Source organism: Vipera ursinii, assembly GCF_947247035.1.
Source record: "Vipera ursinii genome assembly, chromosome: 6".
NCBI lineage: Eukaryota > Metazoa > Chordata > Lepidosauria > Squamata > Viperidae > Vipera > Vipera ursinii.
In genome coordinates, this window is record NC_139515.1 from 8,319,110 (window position 1) to 8,341,015 (window position 21,906).

The window sequence follows — 21,906 nt, forward strand, 5'->3', positions numbered from 1 at the left end:
GTCCTTCTTTTCATTAAAGTAGACGTACCCAGTTCCTGCACTCTTTCTTCGTATGTCTTAGTCGCCCGGTCTTTAATCATCTTAGTTGCTCTTCTCTGCACTTTTTGCAAAGTCTCAACATCTTTTTTGGAATTTGGTGACCAGAACTGGATGCAGTATTCCAGATGCGGTCTTTCTAAGGATTTAATAAAATGGTACTAATACTTCAGGTGATTTGGATTCTGTGCCTCTGTTCATACAACTTATTTATTATTATTTTATTTTAATTCCATTTATATCCCGCCCTCAGGGCGGCTTACAAGCTTAGCAGTAGCCTTCATTCTATGTATATGCCTGCTTATTAGGGCTTTCATACACCCTCCAAGCGGCATTATTACAAAGTCAGCTTAATTGCCCCCAACAATCTGGGTCCTCATTTTGAAAGAATATTGTTATATTTGTTAACACAAATGATGATAGTGTAGAAAAACTTACAAGTGGAAATATGTACTATCACCCACAATGGAAAAACATGGGTTTGGTTGAGATGGCAATGTAAACGGTTCTCTTTCTATTCACCGGCTTGGCACTCTAGTAAATGATTCATTTCTCGTAGAAGAAGTGGTTGGCATCTCTGTAGTGTTCTCATAATACACCAGCCTGGTCTTTGGCCTTTTTTCTTCTGATCCTGCCCAAGCTAGCGCTGTGCCAACATAATTTGGAATGTAGCGCTTGACCAAATCAGACATAATGCCAATTGTTTTACATTGAATGAAACAGGACATGGCAAACAAATTTATGAAGCCTATTGTTTCACGAGAGTGGCTTTACACAAATTGCTTGAGAGTGTTAGGAAAGATATAAATTATTTTGAAAGTATAAAGTAGATGTAAATTTCTAGAAATCGTACATCAACCATCACTTCTGGGGCTGCAAAGGATCGATTTAGACCAAGAGTGAGTCAAGAATGGAAGAGCTAGATTTAAATTTGACAGGCAGATAAACAGGTGAGTAAATAGATAGGAGAGAGAGAGAAAGAGACATGGAGAGGGAAGGAAGGAAGGAAGGAAGGAAGGAAGGAAGGAAGGAAGGAAGGAAAATGTATTCAGAATTAGAGTTTATTACAGTTGGATCTTTAAATTAGGAGTTTAAGTCAAGCACAAAGGGGTGGATCTTTGATCATTTAGTTACAACCATCCTTTTGACTTTTGGAACACAACTCTGCCCCCACCACAGGAAGGACTGCAATACCTTAGAACTGGGTGAGAAGGTTACCGCCATATTCTTTTTCCTCTTTCACAAATTACCTCAGTGAATTCCTGAAGGATACCAGGATGGATTCAAGGTTGTTGAGCTTGTTAACCTCCGTTGGAGGCAGGTTCAGAGAGAGCCCCCGCTAATTAACTTGTGTCTTTGCTGTGTGATTTCAGGAACTTACTGGAAAATTGCCGAGGGAGTATCCCCTCAACCCAGGGGAGGAGCCCCCAATTGTGAGAAGAAGAATTGGTACTTCTTTTAAACTGGATGAACAGAGAATGCTACCCAAGGGAGAGGTAATGATCCACTTTGTGTTACACTGTCCAAATGTTTGGTTACTACCAGGGTCTGGAAAATCCAGTCATCATCTCAACTCTTCCTTTTATGTCCTCCTTTCATCTCCCTATTTATTACCATACTAAGAGTTCGTATTGTCTGGTGAGGGGAGACCAAGCTGACATGAAAACCCACACCAAAAAGAGATCCTGTTGATCGACCTATCAACAGTTCTTGGAGGTCAAGCTCACCTCCTATTGGTGTTGGCTGAAGGAACAGCCTAACCATCTACTATCCAGCTCTGTAGATTTTATTTATTTATTTTAATTCCATTTATATCCCGCCCTTCTCCGAAGACTCAGGGCAGCTTACAAGCTTAGCAGTAGCCTTCATTCTATGTATATGCCTGCTTATTAGGGCTTTCACACACACACCCCAAGCGGCATTATTACAAAGTCAGCTTAATTGCCCCCAACAATCTGGGTCCTCATTTTACCTACCTGGGAAGGATGGAAGGCTGAGTCAACCTTGAGCCTGGTGGGATGCGAACCTGCACTAATGGTGTTACTTAAGGAGGCATTAGCCCACTGCTCCACCAAGGAGAAGAAGATCCTTGAGGCAGATGGATTTAGCAAACCTTCTCCCTACGTTGGTGAAATCTTGACTGTTCCAAAGGTGCTTTTCCAAAAGGCAACTGGACTTTCTTCGGCAATTTTTTTTTCCCCTTGACGATATTTCACTTCTCATCCAAGACGTTTCTTCAGTTCTCCAGAAGCTTTTTCAAGAAAGAAAAAAAAAACTCTCAAGAAAGTCCATTTACCTTTTGGAAAAGCACCTTTGGGACAATCGTGACCTGAATGATTGAGACTTTCCATAGACATTTAACCTTGCTTTTAATTTTACTCTTTCAGCGAGGCACTGCTTGGGTTATTCTTAATCAGCCTAATCCTTAAAAATGCAGCAGATGAGCTAACCAACATGGAATAGATGGGTCATGGTGTGCTTGCATTTTTTTTTTTAAAAAAACTCCCTTTTTATGACACACTAAATCAGGGGTGTCAAACTGCTGGGGACACATCATGAAGAAACTGCACCCACCCCATTGCTGGCAGTGGGGGAAAAGCTCCGATATGTCAAGTTACCTGAAGTCATCAGTTTGACATGTCTGCTGTAAATCGCTTAATTCAGGGTAGAGTCAGGGTGACTAGATGGAGCTGAGCGTTTCCTGGCCGGATGCCCTTCCTGGTGCCTATGCAGAGTTTGCAGCAAATAAACTTTTTTTTGTGCCTTGGAGGCATGCTTGTATTAAAAAGAATTGCATATAAAGAGCTGAGTCTCTGACAATCACATCTGCTATTGTAAATGTGTTCTGGATTTTCAATCTGCTAGAGAATTCCCTTTGAAGGTGTCCCCAATGCCTGCATTAAAGACATTAAAGCTCCTTCTCCTGGACTGGGATGCACATCAATTAAAAAGATATGAAAGAAGTTTAGGCTTATATTGTAGACCTGCCTTTTTAAGACTTCAGACATCCAGTTCTATCTCTCTCTCTCTCTCTCTCTCTCTCTCTCTCTCTCTCTCTCTCTCTCTCTCTCTCTCTCTCTCTCTCTGTCTCTGTCTCTCTCTGTCTCTCTCTCTCTCTCTCCCTCCCTCCCTCCCTCCCTCCCTCCCTTTCTCTGCACCTAAAACTGGGATTGTAAGTGGGATTGTAACAAACTCATATCCATTCTTGCAGAATCACAGAAAGCTGATTGATGTTACCTTTTCTTTGCTTGGAACTAGGCAACGGTTGTAAAGCTTTTTAAAGCTCTTTTAGAAGTTTTCAGGCTCTTAGAACAGGGGTGTGAACTTCATCCACAGTTCAAAGATCAAATGCACTTTTTAAAAAACAAAGCTTGAGTGGTGGTGCTTTTAATCCTTCGCTTTCAGCGGAGGAGGGAGGAGAGCAAAAGTGTAGGAGTGGGTGGGAAGGAGAAAAGCAGATCAAGCTCTAACATTTATGTATTGTGTGAAATGCATATTTAATCAGCTCGCTGTTGACAGAGATTATAAAACCTTCAAAGGGAAACTTTTAAGCACGCACAAATAACAGCCTTTGGGCCAATGGCAACAAGAGAAGAGCTATAGTTACAGACTTAAAATAGTGCTGAATCATCCTAAAAGCATCAAAAGAGCTTTTTGAGATCAGCCAAGGACAGCCATATTACCTTGATGAAGGATGAAGTCAAACCAGCTCTTCTGTTCACATGCAGGTGGATAAACCAAAATAGGAAATATCTCTTTGATGTGCAAAAATTAGTTTCTAGGATTCCAAAACCCACAGTGTGATTAGGAATGAGTGATCATTCCTAATCAAGGAGAGAAGCAACCTGGAACTAAGGAGAAATTTCCTAATAGTGAAAACAATCAGCCAGTGGAACAGCTTGGCTCCAGAAGTTGTGGGTGCTCCAACACTGGAGGGTTTTAAGAAGAGACTGGTCAGCTATATCTTTGAAATGATACAGGGTTTCCTGCTTGAGCAGGGGTTGGACTAGAAGACCTCGCAGGTCCCTTCCAACTCTGCTATTCTGGATAGAAGCCGACTTGATTTTTAGTAGGATCAGTTTCTTGGTGGTTTCACATATTTTTGTGTTTCCAGTCTAATTTCAAGATGGCCTAGGACAGGGGTAGGCAACCTTGGTTCTTTTATGACTGGTGGACTTCAACTCCCAGAATTCCTGAGCCAGGCATGCTGAGGAGAAATGGAGAGGTTTCCATGCTGAGCCATGCTGGCTCAGGAATTCTGGGAGTTGAAGTCCACCACTCATAAAAGAGCCAAGATTACCTACCCCTGGCCTAGGCCTAGGCCGCTTTATGACTTGTAGACTTCAACTCCCAGAATTCCTGAGCCAGCCAGGCTGAGGGAAAAGGGAGAGGTTTCCAAGCTGAGCCTTGCTGGCTCAGGAATTCTGGGAGTTGAAGTCCACGAGTCATAAAAGAGCCAAGGTTGCCTACCCCTGGCAGAGGAGGAAAACTGAGGTAACATCTGGAAATACTGTTATAAGGGTGGTGAACCCCTAACAGGTAGTCCTGTTTGACCAGGATTTTACCAAACAGTAAGATGCCTTTCACATAAGTAGCATCCCTACTTACTATTCAGTCAGATTGGTGATGTAGGTAAGACCTCCTTCCAGAAAATCGGCCAAATTATCAAGACATAAGGGGTCCCTGGTGCTCTCTGAGCTTGCTTGTTTTTCATTACCCAAACTAGGTAACATCATCAGTGCTCAAGACATAAAAGGTCACTCAGTACAACATTGATCTGATATTAGTGGAACATCTAATGAAGAAAGTGGGGAAAAGACTCTTCTTCAATCTTTTTGCTACGGCTGTCCTTAGAAAGCTCTGAAGACATGATCAATATAGCCTGACCTTCCAGCTTGTTTCTGTAACATGTCTTCATTACATGTATTGTTTAGTTAGTGCTCCAAAAATGTTGACAATTGGAAGCGTATCATAGAAGGAAAAATCTAGGAATATTAAGACCATAAAGCCCAGGACATGGACCTGCATACTACCCCAGAAACACGTAGGAAGAACCCATGGCTGAGGATTGAGGTTATTTTTCCATGCTAGCACTGTTCCTCCCTTAGATAATGGCGATCCTAGCAAATTTAGTAGTCACAATTTAGCCACTTCTGGAGCAGCCTCAGACCTGGGCCTAGAAACACAGCTCCTAACTAACTTACTGCAAACTGAGTCGCACAGCTCGCTAAGTTGAGCCTGGGTAGAAATATTTGGCCTGGTGATTACTTTCAACCCTGACGTCCAAGGTCTTTAGGTACGGGAGATGAAGTAACTTGAGCTGTAGGATGGTGATATAGCTTCACCGAAAAGTTCAACTTCCGTGGTGGGTGGTAGTCATACTTTTTTTTTTCGTCGATCCATATTTTTCTTTTGATCCAGTGTTGATTCACTGGACGGGATGCCTGTCCAGTGAAGCTAGCTCAGTGGCAGACCTTGAGACACGTTGACCATTGACACTTCTTTCCCGTCGGGACAGGAAGCTGAGCTGGAACGCTTGGAAAGAGAATTTGCCATTCAGTCCCAGATCACTGAAGCGGCTCGGCGCCTGGCCAGCGAGCCCAATGTCAGCAAGAAGCTGAAAAAACAGAGGAAGACGTCTTACCTGAATGCGCTGAAGAAGCTCCAGGAGATTGAAAATTCCATCAACGAGTACCGTATCAGATCTGGGAAGAAGCCCACCCAGAGAGCTTCGCTGATCATAGATGGTAAAGACAATTGACCTGTGATATTCTGAGTTTTTCCTTAGATGGGATGGGGTTTAGAGGTTGGTTGATTTCATGGGTCTTCTAGGCTGCTTGAAGAAATAATGGGGAAACCCTATTTGGAGTTATGGAAGCCCACCAGGTGACCATCTCATGTCCATGGCCCAGAACCTCTCCAACCCCTCCTCTGCAACTAGTCACTTGAGTATTAAATTCGGGAAAGTGATAAAGGAAACACGGCTCAAGTGCAATTACTGATTGCAAGTCTGCATTTTTGTGCGAAGCAGATTTGCAATCTCACACCCGCAGCCCCAGAGAAAAATGGGAATGGGAGAAACAAAGCCACGAATGGGATTTTACTGAGCTTAACATCCCTCAGAACTGAAAGATTCCAGTGGAAGAACATTTTTTTGACCAGCAAGTTTGCACTAAGAGTTGTTGTAATTATAACATGGGCTAAGAAGAGTTTACAACACACACAGAAATGCCGATGATAAGTAGATACTTAAATTTTGGACCCTGCAAAATTTTGTTTTAAGATCCCCAGTTAAAAGGACCACGGATTTACAAAGTTGTTAAGGATACGGGGAGTCCTTGACTTACAACCACAATTGGAACTTCCATTGCTAAGAGAGGTGGTCATTAAGTGACCACGCCATATTTTAAGACCTTTTTTGGCCATGGTTCTGTAAGTGCATCATCACAGTCTTTAAGTGAACCACATTAAACAAATCCAGATTCCCCCACAGGACTTTGCTTGTCAGAAACCTTCTGGAAAGGTCAAAAATGACCTGGGATGCTGTAACCATCATAAATACATGCTGGCTGCCCAGCACAGATTTTGATTATCTTGACTGCAGCATCACCACAATAATCATAAGAGCGACATCTGATCGTAAATTACTTTCTTCAATGCCTGATAAGTTTGAACAGTTGTTATCAGTGCCTCAGAAATTCAAACAGTTGCTAAACAAATGGTCCTAAGTCGAGGTACACCTGTGGTCAAATTAATGATAAATCAGTGGTTATTTATCCCAACAAACTTCATTGTTTAGGGCAGGGGTAGGCAACCTTGGCTGTTTTATGACTCATGGACTTCAACTCCCAGAATTCCTGAGCCAGCCACGCTGAGGGAAAAGGGAGAGGTTTCCAAGCTGAGCCATGCTGGCTCAGGAATTCTGGGAGTTGAAGTCCACGAGTCATAAAAGAGCCAAGGTTGCCTACCCCTGGTTTAGGGACAACAGTCAAGCTTTTGTCTGCATGTCCTGCCTATGCATTTTGTGGAAGCATTTGTAGATGAGAAATAGCATGCTGGAGAAGCCATGAAGAATAGGTGGCCTTCCAGCCTTGCTGTCCCATGTCTGCTAGACTCCCTGGCTGGGTAGTTGGGAGTTGTAGTACTGAAACATCCAGAGATCGCCCATCTTTCTGCTAATGGGATGGCTTTGAAGAAAGATAGTACTGCTTTCATTATCTGATTTCTGGAATACCAGCGCCAATCCACTTCCTCGTTGACGGGATCCTCTCTATGTCTCTTGGCTTCCTAGATGGAAACATTGCCAGTGAAGATAGCTCCCTCTCAGATGCTCTTGTCCTGGAGGATGGTACGTAAAGGGCTTTGGAGTCTTATTATCTTCTGCGTTTGATAAGTACACAGCTATTTCAAAATTTTGCAAAAGGCAGTGGCACAACAAAAGAATAGAGTATCTTTATTTCCAAGCACTACTTACCAGTGCTGGTCTAATTGATATTGGTCCAGTGATCGTAATGGACCAGCTCTGTCACCCGTTTTGGTGTGAACTGTATCTTGAGTTTGGTTGTAGGAAGTAGAGCAGAAGCTTTTTTGCTAATCGCCTATTAGTAGGGGGTTAGTATTTGTCTTCCTTAGTTTTAGGTATATCATGAAAATATAGGGAGGAGGCTACTGGGAGCTGACTTCATTTTAAAAAATACCCCAGTATTTCAAGTATTTTTCCTATCTACTTTAATTGGCTGGTCGTCTTGCTTGTAATGTCATTTTTCAAAAAAAAGATTTTAGCTTTAAAATTTGCATGTCACTGGGGTGGGAGTCTTTTTTTTTTAAATCCCAAATCATGACTCCCTTATTTTAGTTCATCCGGAAGATGGTATGTCCATATTTTATTTCTGCAGAGCATGCCTCTTTCCGCCAAGCATCAAAACCCACCTAGCGACCTGGCGCCATTAAATGTGTCTTTTTCTCCCATACTTTGCCCATTTGTGGGAGTTATAGCTTTAGGCTCCTTGCAACATGATGCTGACATTTGATAAAAAGAGGTGCCTTGATGGCTGTCAAGTAATTAAACCAAAGAGTTGAGATGAACTTCAGATGGGCTTAAAATGTTCTCTTCTTGAAGGAGAAGAGATGGCAGAACCAGGGGGGCGGAGTCAAGAGAGCCATCAGCCTGGAATCCTTATATAGCCACAAACTAAACCCAATTCCCCTTGAGTGCTATTGGCCCTTATCTAATTCTAACTAGGTGCTAACTGTTAGTTGAGAAGATTTCTGTGGGTAGACTTTTTTGATCGATCCTTCATGTGTGGACCTGTCCTTCATGCCTGACCCTTCTTCTCCTTCCGTTCCAGAAGACTGCCCTGTTACCAGCACAATATCCCCTTTACAGTCCCCTCACAAAGGGCTTCCTCCTCGGCCCCCCTTGCACAACAGGCCTCCCCCTCCACAGTCTCTGGAGGGTCTCCGGCAAATGCACTATCACAGGAATGACTATGACAAATCCCCCATTAAGCCCAAGATGTGGAGTGAATCTTCCTTGGATGAACCTTACGAGAAGGTGAAGAAGCGTTCTTCTCACAGCCACTCCAGGTGAGTCCAGAGCAGGAGATGCGGTCCTTCCACCTGTCATTGGAGGACTTTGCAGTACTCTTGCAGAAATAAAGCAAAGGTTTGCCAGCACATTCCAGGGGCGCGTGTAAAATTATGCATTAATGTGCCAATGGACATTCCATAAAGCTGCTGCATAAATTTCTCAGAATAACAGAGTTGGAAGGGACCTTGGGGGTCTTCTAGTCCAACCCCCTGCTCAAGCAAGAGGCCCGTATCGTTTCAGACAAATGGTTGTCCAATCTCTGTTTTTTAAACCCCCCCACTGCTGAAGCACCCACAATTTCTGGAGGCAACCTGTTCCACTGGTTAATTATTCTCACTCGCAGGAAATTTCTCCTTAGTTCTAGGTTGCTTCTCTCCTTGACTAGTTTCCATCCGTTGTTTCTTGTCCTGCCTTCAGGGGCTTTGGAGAATAGCTTGACTCCCTCTTGTTTGTGGCAGCCCCTGAGATATTGGGAGACTGCTATCATGTCACCCCTAGTGCTTCTTAAACTGGACCTCCCCGATTCTTGCAACTGTTCTTCATAACGTGAGGCTTTAACTGTGGAAGAAACAATGATGATATCCACTTTCTGCAGATCTTGAGTTAATCTGGCTACATTTTATATATAAATATGGTTGCCCCTTACCCAGAGCAGAAGAAAAATATTATTCACCAAGGACAGGCAGCATTCAGCAGCTAATACAGCCAGTTGTGTGCATGTGTATATATGCCTGCAAATTTGCATATATGTGTGGGTTTGTGCATGTATCCATGGTTGTGCATGTATGACAATCGGTTGGAAGGGAGAAGAAACTAGATGTGTACATAGACAAATTCTTTCACTACCCGTTTTTAAAAGCCTGAATCCGTACCTTCCATATCTAAGCACTAGAAAGAGTGCAGAGAAGAGCAACAAAGATAATAACAGGTCTGGAGGCTAAACCATATGGTGAACGGTTGCAGGAACAGGGTATGTAACAAAGAGAAGGACTAGGGATGACATGATAGCAGTCTTCCAGTAGTCAAGGAACTGTCACAGAGAAGAGAGGATGACTTATTCTCCAAAGCACCAGATGGCAGGACAAGAAGCAACAGGTAGAAGATCATTAAAGACAGATCCAACCTAGAAATAAGGAGAAATTTCCTGACAGTGAGAACAGTTAATCAGTGGAACAGCTTGCCTCCAGATGTTGTGGGTGCTCCATAACTGGAGATTTTCAAGAAGAGACCAGACAGCCATTTGTCCAGAATGGATTAGGGTTTCCTTGCTTGAGCAGAGGGTTGGACTAGAAGACCTCAAGGCCCTTTTCAACCCTGTGTTTCTATGTTATTCTAAGGCATGATTGCACCAATCTGCCCTAGCTGGTGATGTTCTCCATCCAACTACTTGGCTGGCCACATTCCTTTCCTTTGACTGTCCCAGTCTGGTTACCCTTGAATGATCGGGAACTTGTCATCCCAAGACACTTGAAGAGAGTTACGTGGGAAAAAACTCTTGTAACAGCTGTTGGGATGATACTTGGAAAAAATCTAAAATTTGCTACTGTCTACCTGAAGGTTCCATGTGCATAGGTAGAGATTGTGCCCATTTAGCAGCATGTGTAAAATAAAGAGTGTGTTTTGAATTCTTTGTTGTCTTCTGTTTGCATTAGTCACAAGCGGTTTCCCAGTACTGGAAGTTGTGTGGAAGGTGGAGGAAGCAACTCTCTTCAGAACAGCCCAGTGAGGAATCTTCCCCATTGGAACACTCAATCCAGCATGCCATCCACACCAGATCTACGGGTACGCAGTCCACATTATGTCCATTCCACCAGGTGAGTCCTTTCGTCCCAAAGTTTTCCTCTCTTTCTATTCTTCTGTTGGACTCCTGGCCGTAAACTCTTTTAATCAGGGTTAAGAGAAACATATATAGGGATGCGGTGGCTCAGTGGGTTAGGACGCTGAGCTTGTCAATCAGAAGGTCGGCAGTTTGGCGGGTCGAATCCCAAGTGCCGCATAGCAGAGTGAGCGTCTGTTACTCGTCCCAGCTTCTGCCAACCTAGCAGTTCGAAAGCACGTAAAAATGCAAGTAGAAAAATAGGGACCACTACAGTGGGAAGGTAACAGCGTTCCGTGCGCCTTTGGCATCTAGTCATGCCGGCCACAGGACCACGGAGACGTCCTCGGACAAGCGCTGGCTCTTCAGCTTTGAAATGGAGATGAGCACCGGCCCCTAGAGTTGGAAACGACTAGCACATGTGTGCGGGGGAACCTTTACCTTTACCTAAGAGAAACATGGAAGAGAAATTGTACTTGAAATGTTTCTGAGATCAACATGGGCCGTTTCCACCTCACCAAAAGTTTCCTGAACCTGGAATGCTTTCCAGTCAGGCCAGATCAACCTCAAAATACTTTGGGCAAAATTGAAAGAAGGCGTTTCAAGGTGGACACCCTTCACACTTGAACAGGGAACATCAAAACCTGTAAAGAATGCAGCATTAAAAACAGGTTCAAAATATTTTGTCCTTTCTGAACGTCTCTCCAAATCAAGGACGTGTTTAGGGTTGGTGGAGCGATGAAGAGCTGATTCAAACAGAATTGTGTCTGAAGTTCTGAAGTAAAGATTTAGCTGAGGGAAGGAGAAGGAAAGGCATGTTCGGTTATGGTATCAAGCTGCAGCAGCGTTCTTCAATCTTGGTCATTTTAAGACTTGTGGACTTCAACTCCCAGAATGCTAGCTGGGCAGTTCTGGGAATTGAAGTCCACAAGTGTTAAAGTGACCAAAGTTGGACATGCCTGGACTAAAGCAGCTTTTCTGAAAAAGCTTTTCACATATCTGACTTGTGTGCTAGAGTTGTATTGGATGCCACTTGGAGCTGAAGCATTTAAGGCAGAGGTCTCCAACCTTTTGGGCGCCAGGGACCGGTTACGTGGAGAGAGGTTTTTCCGCAGACCGGAAGGGGCATGGTTTTCTGTACTGCCAGCATCCTGCGGATGGGACTTTGCTTGTTTGTGCAGCCCAGTTGCTGGTATGCCGCGGCCCGGTACCAGTCCACGGACCGGGGGTTGGGGACCCCTGATTTAAGGCCCGCTGGAAATATCCCGGGAGCAGGTTTCGATCAAACGATTGCCCTCTTTAGTGATGTTTAGAGTCTTAATTCTGTTGTTTTTTTCCCCCTTTCTGTTTCTCTGGGCTTACAGATCGGTGGACATCAGCCCTACTAGACTGCATAGTTTAGCTCAGCACTTTAGACACCGAAGTTCCAGTTTAGAATCGCAAGGAAAGCTTCTTGGCTCGGAAAACGAAACGGGGAGCCCTGACTTCTACACCCCAAGGACTCGTAGCAGTAATGGGTCGGACCCCATGGACGACTGCTCCTCCTGTACGAGCCACTCCAGCTCCGAGCATTACTACCCTGCTCAGATGAATGCCAACTACTCCACCCTGGCGGAGGACTCGCCCTCCAAAGCTCGCGAGCGCCAGAGACAGCGACACAAGTCAGCTGGAAACCTCGTCTGCTCCAATTCGGGAAGCATGCCCAACCTGGCTGCCGGCAACGGGACCGGCCATCACGGCGTCTACCTGCACAGCCAAAGCCAGCCTTCCTCCCAGTACAGGATCAAAGAGTACCCGCTGTACATCGAAGGGAGCTCGACGCCGGTGGTGGTGCGCAGCCTCGAAAACGACCAGGAGGGACACTACAGCGTGAAAGCACAGTTTAAAACATCCAATTCGTACACAGCGGGGGGCATGTTTAAGGAGAACTGGCACGGAGACGAAGTGGACTCCATCCGGTTGACTCCCTCCCGGTCTCAGATCATAAGGACTCCTTCGTTGGGGAGAGACGGCCACGAAAAGGGATCGGGGAGGACTGTGGTCTCGGATGAGCTCAGACTATGGTACCAGCGGTCCACGGCCACCCACAAAGACCACAGCCGGTTGTCGCACACAAGCTCCACTTCGTCGGATAGCAGCTCCCAGTACAGTAACTCCTCTCAAAGCACCTTCGTGGCGCACAGTAAGGTAACCAGGATGCCTCCCATGTGCAAAGCAACGTCAGGTAAGCGGGAGAAATTCTGGGCCCAGGTGGCATTTAAAGGAATAAATCCCAGGTCTCTCTGACGGGGCAGGAAGACATGATATCAGGGAATTTGCCCAGCCGATGTCCAAATGCCGTCAAGAGATGCTGGCAAAAACTTGTAGTTTTGTATAAATAAATATATTCAACACATATATTTATGGGAGACAAGATAGTCAGGCCAATCGCTACATCATGAGGTAAATCGTCAAGTAAATTACAGAACAGCATACAGAGCACACAGAAGAAAAAAGGCGGGAAAAAAGGGAAACTCCCCCTTCACACCCAGCAACTAATCCCAACATAGCTTGCCTCACGCAGGAGGCCGCACTGTCCAATCAAATCAACTCCAACTGTGTGTTCTGGCCCATCGTACACTTTACTCTTCCAGCTATTAAATTAAATACCTTCACTCATAAAGAGTGTCTGAGGCTAATAGGAAGATGGTGGTGGTGATAATGATAACGATGATTTTTTTTAAAAAAAAACTAGTTCACCACCCAACTCTCAATGACTCTGGGCCTCTCACAGTTGCAATAAAATCAATAAGTCAGGCACAACTCAGTGAACAGGCCAAAGTAGTTTCTTTATTGTTGATCACTTCTTTTACAATAATCTCACCCGACTGGCTGCGTTCTCTTGGGAATAGGTGTCAAAGCAAGCATAGGGCTTCCCTGGTCTGGCTTGTGTCGTTCCTCCCACAGAGCGACTCCATACCGGCATGCCTCTTTACTCCTTTCTCTCCTTTAGCCAGCGATTCCACCACACAATATTAACCTGAAAGATTAGAATCAGAGTAGAGCTGGAAGGGACTTTGGAGATCTTCTAGTCCAGCCTCCTGCTCAAGCAGAAGAGCCTATAACATTTCAGACAAACGTCTGCAGTCTCTTCTTAAAATCCTCCAGTGCACCCACAACTTCTGGAGGCAGGCCATTCCACTGGTTAATTGTTCTCACTGTTAGGATGTTTCGCCTTAATTCCGGGTTGCCTCTCTCCTCGATTAGTTTCCATCCGTTGTTTCTTGCCCTGCCTTCTGGTGCTTTGGAGAATTAAGTTGACCCCCTTCTTCTTTGTGTTAGTCATGGCATTGTTTAATTAAAGGAACTTGTAGTGCTGACTCTGCAGGATCAAATTGGATGTTGTGAGGACAGGCAGTCCCTGTAACAAGCAACTTGAAGATCACCTAGAAACAAAGCAATGTCCAGCACGACGATCTTACAAAGGCCCATTGATACATGTCCATCACTGCTTGTTGCCTCCAAATGCTGGACCAGTTGAGGCTCCTGGGTGATCTTCAAGGACCAACCCTGGATAATGATGAGCTACCTTTCTGCCTTTGGTGTAAAGCAGAATGAGTCGGCATGAAGCAAGCAGTGAGTACCTACAAAGAGGTTACTCCTTGGATCAAATGTCAGGGCGTTGCAGAGGCCATGTGGCTTGGAATTCTGATTTTAATCCTGATCTCAAATAAACTATTGTGTCTCAGCCTCAGCTTTTACGCAAAACATTGTACAGCACATAGATTATACCCCACTCAGAGGGTTCTTTAAATAAGAAACTAAATGCTCAAAGCGGTGATTTAAAGCTGAAAGTAGATTAATATTGGTGCCACGGCTGTAATTAGAGTTTCTCAAATGTGTAAGAACTTGACACTGTTCAAAAATCTCCCACAAAGAGCAATCTGCAAATATAAGCAGCATCTTAGCTAATAATTACGTTCGGTTAATACTTATATATCCAGTCTTTTTATTTACACAGCCAAGCTGAGCTATCCAACTGGGAAGGGAGGAATGAGAAGGAATGTAAAAGTCTAAAATGCTCACATTAAATGTGGGAATTAGTCCGCAAGCATGTAGCATGTCTGCAGTCCCAGGCTGCATTAACAGAGGGATAGAATCAAGATCACGTGACGTGTTAGTACCGCTTAACAGAGCCTTAGTAAGACCACACTTGGAATACAGGGGGTCCTCAACTTACGACAACTGAGCCGAAAATTTCTGTTGCTAAATGAGACAGTTGTTAAGTGAATTTTACCCCACATTATGATCTTTCTGATCAATGTTGTTAAGTGAATCGCTGCCGTTGTTAAGTTAGTAACACGGTTTTTAAGTGAATCTGCCTTTCCCGTTGACTTTGCTTGTCAGAAGGTCGCAAAAAGGGGATCACGTGACCCCGGGATATAGCAATGGTCACAAATACGAGCCAATTGAGGAGGATCTGAATTCTGATCACATGAACCACGGGGATGCTGCAAAAGTGATAATTGTGGGAAATGATCCTAAGTCACTTTTTTTTTTAGCGCCGTTGTAACTTTGAACGGTCACTTAATGAAGTGTTGTAAGTTGAGGACTGCTTGTATTGCATCCAGTTTGGGTTGCCACGATATCAAAAAAGATGTTGAGAGTTTAGAAAGAGTACAGAGAAGAGCAACAGAGATGATTAGGGGGCTGGAGGCTAAAACATATAAGGAACCGTTGCAGGAATTGGGTACATCTAGTTTAATGAACTAAAAGGGACGCGGTGGCTCAGTGGGTTAGGAGGCTGAGCTTGTCGATCAGAAGGTCGGCAGTTTGGCGGGTCAAATCCCGAGTGCCGCGTAACAGAGTGAGCACCTGTTACTCGTCCCAGCTTCTGCCAACCTAGCAGTTCGAAAGCACGTAAAAATGCAAGTAGAAAGATAGGGACCACTACGGTGGGAAGGTAACAGCGTTCGGTGCGCCTTTGGCGTCTAGTCATGCCGGCCACATGACCACGGAGACGTCTTCGGACAAGCGCTGGCTCTTCGGCTTTGAAACGGAGATGAGCACCGGCCCCTAGAGTCGGAAACGACTAGCACGCATGTGCGGGGGAACCTTTACCTTTACCTTTACCTAGTTTAATGAAGAGAAGGAATAGGGAGAACACAGTAGTAGTATTCCAGTATTTTTATTTTTTGGTGGGGCGGGGGGACAACAACCTATTCCCCAAGCACAAAACCCATGTGTTAAACCTGCGCTCTTCTCCTCTGGCAGGATTTCCCTTTTCTCCATTTGGTGCACACAAAGCCTCTAAAACCACAACAGCCCATACATTAGCCTCAATTGCACACATACTGTACTAGCCTTGCCTTAACTGAATTTTGGCTTGCATGAACTACAGCCCAGTATTGATTTACGATTTGCACAAACTCAACAATCTCATGTTAATCGAAGACACGCTCGGCAGTAGCCTACCTGTGCTCAAACCTAGATAATTATTAACTGTGACAAATTAAATTTGAAGCTTCTAAATCACCAAGGACTTGCAGAAATAAAATATGAGCGTTTCCCTTTGATGCTTTTTATTAGCTTTTAGAGAGCTACAACCCATTCGTGCGATCGATCGTTCTGGAGGAACTCTAGGTGCTTTACGTAGAGTTTATGTTTGTTTGCCCGGAAGGCAAACAAGCTTTTTGCTTGTCAGAAGCCGAGCCTCCTAAAAGTCCATTCTTGCTGATAAGATTATGCTCTACTAATTCCAGAATGTGATACGCGGCTGGTGCCTCTTGGCATTCATTAAATGTTAAGTTATACCAATCGTAAACCAATTGGATTACAACAGCAGACAGCCTGGCTCTGCTGAAGACTCTTAATATTATCTCAGCTGTCTGAAGTTAAGGCCGTAAAAGACACTCTTGCTACTAAAAATAAGCCACTTTGGTGAGAAATTTGGCCTTTTTATTCAAATTGAGCAGACACAGAGAGACCCAGAATGGTCAAGACGACTGCAGCATGCAGGAAGACTTTGATCGTACTCGCAGCTGCCATTTTGACTTTTTTGACCCTTCCTGAGTGCACGGACAGGCGTCCGGGCAGGAAAATTCCACGTCTCTCCCCCTACACACACACACACACACACACACACACACACACACTTGCTCTCTGTCCTCCGCTCATCCGTCTTTTTGGTTATCATATTGATGTATTATTGTTGTTTTCCTTTGTCACTACTTTATTGTTCTGTTATTTTACTCCTGTTTACACAGCTTTTCATTTTTCTTCCTTTTTGTCGTTGTTAAACGCCTAAAGTGGGCCCAGAGCGAGATAGGCGGCAAACAAATTGCAACAGATAAATACATACAGGCAATCCTTGACCACCATCGAGCCCAAAATTTCTGTCGCTAAGTGAGAGAGTTAAGTGAGTTTGACCTCGTTTTATGACCAAGGGTGCTACAGTTGTGAATCACTGTGGTTGTTAACTTAGGCACCCGGTTGTTAATCCAGCTTCCCCCCGTCGACTTTGATTATCAGAAGGGTCGCAAAAGGGGATCATGTCACACAAACACACACACACACGGGGATGCGTGGCAAGGGTCGTGTGAAAAACGGTCATAAGTCACTTTTTCCAGTGCCGTTGTAAGCAGTCACTAAACAAACTGTTGTAAGTAGAGGACTGCCTCTAAAAATAAAAAAAAGGAGAGAGGCTGGAACTGCAGTGGCTGTTATTTAGTTGAAAGAAGGAAAACCCGCCATCGGTCACTTCATATTTGGAGTTAGGGTCAAGAGATCCCGTTTCACAGACAGAAGAGCCTCAATGTGATATCTCCATTGTTTTTCCAGCTGCCTTACCTCACCATCCGAGGACTTCAACCACCACATCTAGTGATTGTGGGTCTTTGACCCCCAGCTGTCCACACCACATCTTAGCTTGGCAAACTGGGTGAGTTTTGGGACCCGTGGGAAGGGGCAAGGAGGAGAGGGCACAGGGCTGGGCGTGGATTCCTCTTGCCTGCCCACGTTTTGTCGATACCACCTAGGTCAGTGGTTCTCAACCTTTTCTTCACCACGCCCCCTCCCCCTTGAAATAGAGCCACGGTGGCGCAGTGGTTAGAATGCGGTACTGCAGGCTAACTCTGCCCACTGCCAGCGGTTCGATCCTCACCGGCTCACGGTCGACTCAGCATTCTCTCCTTCCAAGCTCAGTAAAATGAGGACTCAGATTGTTGGGGGGGCAACATGCTGACTCTGTAAACCGCTTAGAGAGGGCTGTAAAGCACCGTGAAGCGGTCTATAAGTCTAAGTGTTATTGCTGTTGTGGCCACGGACCATGGCCACAGACCCCCCCCCAACCCAAGAAATTCACATTTCTTCCAGCCTTCACAGACTTCCTGTGACGACATTGCGCCCCCCCCCGCAGGGGTCCGTGGACCACAGGTTGAGAACCATTGTTCTAGGCTACCCAGATGTTTACACTGAGTTTGATCCCTACTGGCAACCAAGCTGATTCGATGATCTTTTATTAACATCTGTACACGTGTATTAAGTCTTTTCCTGCCTTCCGATAGAATTAGTCAAAATGAGAAAAAGAAAAAAAAATAAGGCAAAGATGGGATGATCAAGAAAAGAGAGAGCCTGCATGAGGAAGGTACTAGCTGCGCACTGTCTGAATTAATAGCTAGAGTCTCTATATACGTGTAAAGAAGAAAATGGGGGAGGGAAGGGGAGGAATCCCATCAAAGTAATGATCCAGTTCACATTTCCACAACTGTCAGTCTGTGAAAAGCCATGGTGTGGCTGCGTTAGGCAGGGTCTTAGACTCACAGTGATGTTTTGAAGCAAAATGGTAAAATTTTGCATGCTCGCAACACATAATTGAAGACCACCCGGAAGCTTCAACTGGTGCAGAGTGCAGCTGCACAGGTAGTGATGGGAGCACCCAAATACTCCCATATTACACCCTACATGGCTTAGGCCCGGGATACTTGCAGGACCATCTGCTGCCGGGAACGAATTCCCATCGCCCAGTACGCTCACACAGAGAAGGCCTCCTCAGGGTACCGTCGGCCAGACAATGTCGGCTTGCGACCTCCAGGGGGAGAGCCTTCTCTGTGGGAGCGCCAGCCCTGTGGAACCAGCTCCCCCCTGAGCTTCGGATGGCCCAAGATCTCCGGTCCTTTCGCCGCGGCCTCAAAACACTCCTTTTCCACCTGGCTGACCTGGACTGACAGGGATTTTAATTACGTTTACAATTTTAACTCTAATCTTTAATTTATTTCAATTTTTAATTTTAATTTACTGTACAGAGACCTTTAATTTTTGTTGTTGTTAGCCGCCCTGAGTCCCTCAGGAGATAGGGCGGGATATAAGTCCCATAAAGAAAGAAAGAAAGAAAGAAAGAAAGAAAGAAAGAAAGAAAGAAAGAAAGAAAGAAAGAAAGAAAGAAAGAAAGAAAGAAAGAAAGAAAGCTGCTTGGGACCTAAATTTCACACGTCCCATAAAGAGGGCGATCTCCCGAGTTTTTAACCTATTAACCCCATTTTATTGCCCTTGGGAAGGAGTTTTCCAAAGGGTGATCCAGTTTTCTGAATATTGTGATCCAGCTCATGTCCAAAGTTTCAGGAGAAGGGATCTGCACGTGAACTTTTCCCACGGTTGATCTGGGCTGAAATGTACAGCTGATTGCTAGAAAAAAATAAATCAAATAATAATACATGATTTTGCACTCGGGGGCGGGCGGGGGGAACAGGAATCTCTCACCTATTAAAGAGAAGAGCTTTTTTATTAGTCTAGGACAGTGTTTCTCAACCTGGGTCACTTTAAGAAGCCTGGACTTCAACTCCCAGCATGCTGGCTGGGGAATCCTGGGAGTTGAAGTCCACGCCTCTTAAAGTGACCCAGGTTGAGAAACACTGTTCTAGGAACTGCATTGTCTCATCTGGCAAAGAAATAATTTTTTTTTTCACTTCTTACACCCGTCATCGATTCTTCCCGTGCAACTCCTAGCGTCCGAAACTCCGTCACTAACGCCCTTTTGTCTTTTTGAGATGACTCTTCAACTTGTTTTCCGATAGGGTGAATGAGCTCTTCACAAAATCGTGTGTCCCTGCTTTTCTTTTAACATGGCTGACGTGCTCTTTCTTCTCCCCTTCCTTCCTTCCTTCCTTCCTTTCTCTCTCTCTCTCTCTTTCTTTCTTTTTCTCTCTCTCTCTTCCTGCTTCGTTTCCGCTTTGCTCAGAGATCCCAGGGGCAGCTCACCCACTATGGATGAGTCTCCATCTCCAACTCAACCAAGTACTGATGATTAGAGGTATAGTGGGGGGGGGATTTTTTTTCCTCCTACTCTAAAACCACATTTCATCTCTGCTGTGTTGTCTTGCCTTGTTCCTTGTGTCTCGGACTTTGCACAACCTTTGTCGGGCGGAAGGGGACCTCAAAATAATATAGGGAATCGGATGAAAGCAGAGTTTCTCAGCTTTGCCCAGTTGAAGATGGGTGGACTTCAAGTCCCAGAATTCACAAGCGGCTGGGGGAATTCTGGGGAAGTGAAGTTTATCCATGCTGGCTGAAGAATTATGAGAACTGAAATCCATTCATGCCGGCTGGAGAATTCTGGGAGATGGAGTCCACCCGTGCCAGCTGGAGAATTCTGGCAGATGAAGTCCACACCTCATCAAATGGCTACGGTTGAGAAGCCCTGGATTAGAGATTGCAACGCAAGAAAGCGGAAACTCAAGAAACGAGCAGGGGCTTGGTCAACTTTAAAGTCCAGAATCTGCAATATTGAACTACATAATAAGTAAGAAGGCAACGGTTGTGTAAATCTTGGCTCCTGCATAGAGAAATCACAGTTTCCTTCTCTTATCCTGAGTAAACAGCATGAAGTATGCAGAATTGGGGTCCTGCTGGTGCCACAACCAAGATTCCCTAAGAAAGTTAGTGGGCAAAATGTTATGCGTAGCAGTGTAGCTAGAGAAATAAACAGGGAGTCCAAATTTGCTCTAACACAGTGCCACAAGTGAGCTGGCAGTGTAACTGTTGATGGAAGTGACCCAAACCAACTCTGAAACAGCCCTATATGCATGTTTCATCCTTGAAGTGCATGAATTTGGCCTTGCATGCCTCTCTCTGTACTTGCTTTCCTTTTGTGTGTCTGTGTGTGTGCGTGTGTCCTTCAGCTCTTGGCTCTTACACCCATCTCTGGTGCTCTCTCGGCTTGGCGGTTTTCTTGCCGACCTTCACATTATCACGCTAGCGCTGAGGACGTTACCTAGTTTGGTAACGAAACGTCTGCAAGAAGACCACCACGCTCTGAGGGCGCCAAGGATCCCCCAGTCCAATCCTGAGCTACAAATGTTTTCTTCTGTTGACACAGTTATCTCTCCCAAGTGCTGAACATGTCCGCATTTATATAAAACCACATGGGGTTCAGGAAAAAGAGGAGTAATGAATGCGACATTTTTCTGAAGTGGTTTCCTAGATGAACGGCTGCAAGTAAAAAAAAAAAAGGTCTCTTCCCACCATGGGGGTACCAGTGTCCAGATCTGAAGACGATCTGGCTGCAACATCTGTCACCCCATTGATCTCCAAGGTTGGGTACCAGTGTTCCATGTAGCTTGTCTTGGCTTTTTCCTGACACCCGGTGTCTCTTTCTTAGCTTGTTCTTAAGACTGTAATTAAGAACATAAACCCTTCTAATAAAGTAGGAAGTCAAAAATCTTGATATCTGAAAATAGCTCTAAACCCGAGGCATTTCTTAAGATAGTAAAAATAAATAAATAAATAAAATGGCCAGTGAGGGCGGTCTGGAGCTTTGATTGGAAAGGTCCACAATTTAGTGAGAGTCCGCGTGGGATGAGAAGACCATTGTGGGACCTAGAAGTGGGACTAGAGACAAGGACATCTGCCTTCTCCAGGAGGGATGTGGACCATCCTGAGAAAGTGAAGGCTCCAGGGTGATTGTAGCTACTCTCGATAACAGGCTATGAGTAATCTGAATTATTGGTGGATTGATAGCTTGAACCATCCTCTACAGCAGGGGTGGGGAACGATGGCCCCTTTATGACCTGTGGACTTCAACTCCCAGCATGGCTGGCTCAGAAATTCTGGGAGTTGAAGTCCACCATTCATAAAGGGGGGGCGTCGTTTCCCACCTCTGCTCTACAGGCTGCAAAATGAGAGGTTTCACTGAAAAAGCCCCAAGTTTAGGGGTGTGTACTTGAGACAAGCTGAGAGAATGCATGGTTTACCACCTCAACAGCCTGGCAATTAGGGTCAGCATTCTGTGACTGACTCAATTTCACAGCCCTTTTTTTGGGCAGCTGTTGCAAAGCAGATACTCCCGTTGTTCTCCATAGGCCAGGTTGTTTTTTTGCTGAAAAACTGGACGTCCTGGTTATGGTCTGTAGCTTGAATTTGGATGCAAAGTGAGGCAATTGTTCCTTCTTATGATCACTAGTTGTGAGCCGGTCTGGAATTCTTGAGGGAC

The 21,906-nt window shown here is 45.0% G+C and overlaps 1 protein-coding gene across 1 annotated transcript in view; it reads left to right on the forward strand.

The window, feature by feature from the left end:
* FRMD4A (FERM domain containing 4A) overlaps positions 1-21,906 on the forward strand; it is a gene marked incomplete at its 5' end in the record, with an annotated part of 169,301 nt that overhangs the window by 145,295 nt on the left and 2,100 nt on the right. The window contains 7 exons of the mRNA XM_083366245.1: positions 1,410-1,532; positions 5,555-5,783; positions 7,328-7,384; positions 8,385-8,622; positions 10,279-10,440; positions 11,807-12,666; positions 17,262-17,361. Coding sequence (XP_083222371.1) covers positions 1,410-1,532; positions 5,555-5,783; positions 7,328-7,384; positions 8,385-8,622; positions 10,279-10,440; positions 11,807-12,666; positions 17,262-17,361 — 1,769 coding nt within the window. The remainder of the gene's footprint in view (positions 1-1,409; positions 1,533-5,554; positions 5,784-7,327; positions 7,385-8,384; positions 8,623-10,278; positions 10,441-11,806; positions 12,667-17,261; positions 17,362-21,906) is intronic.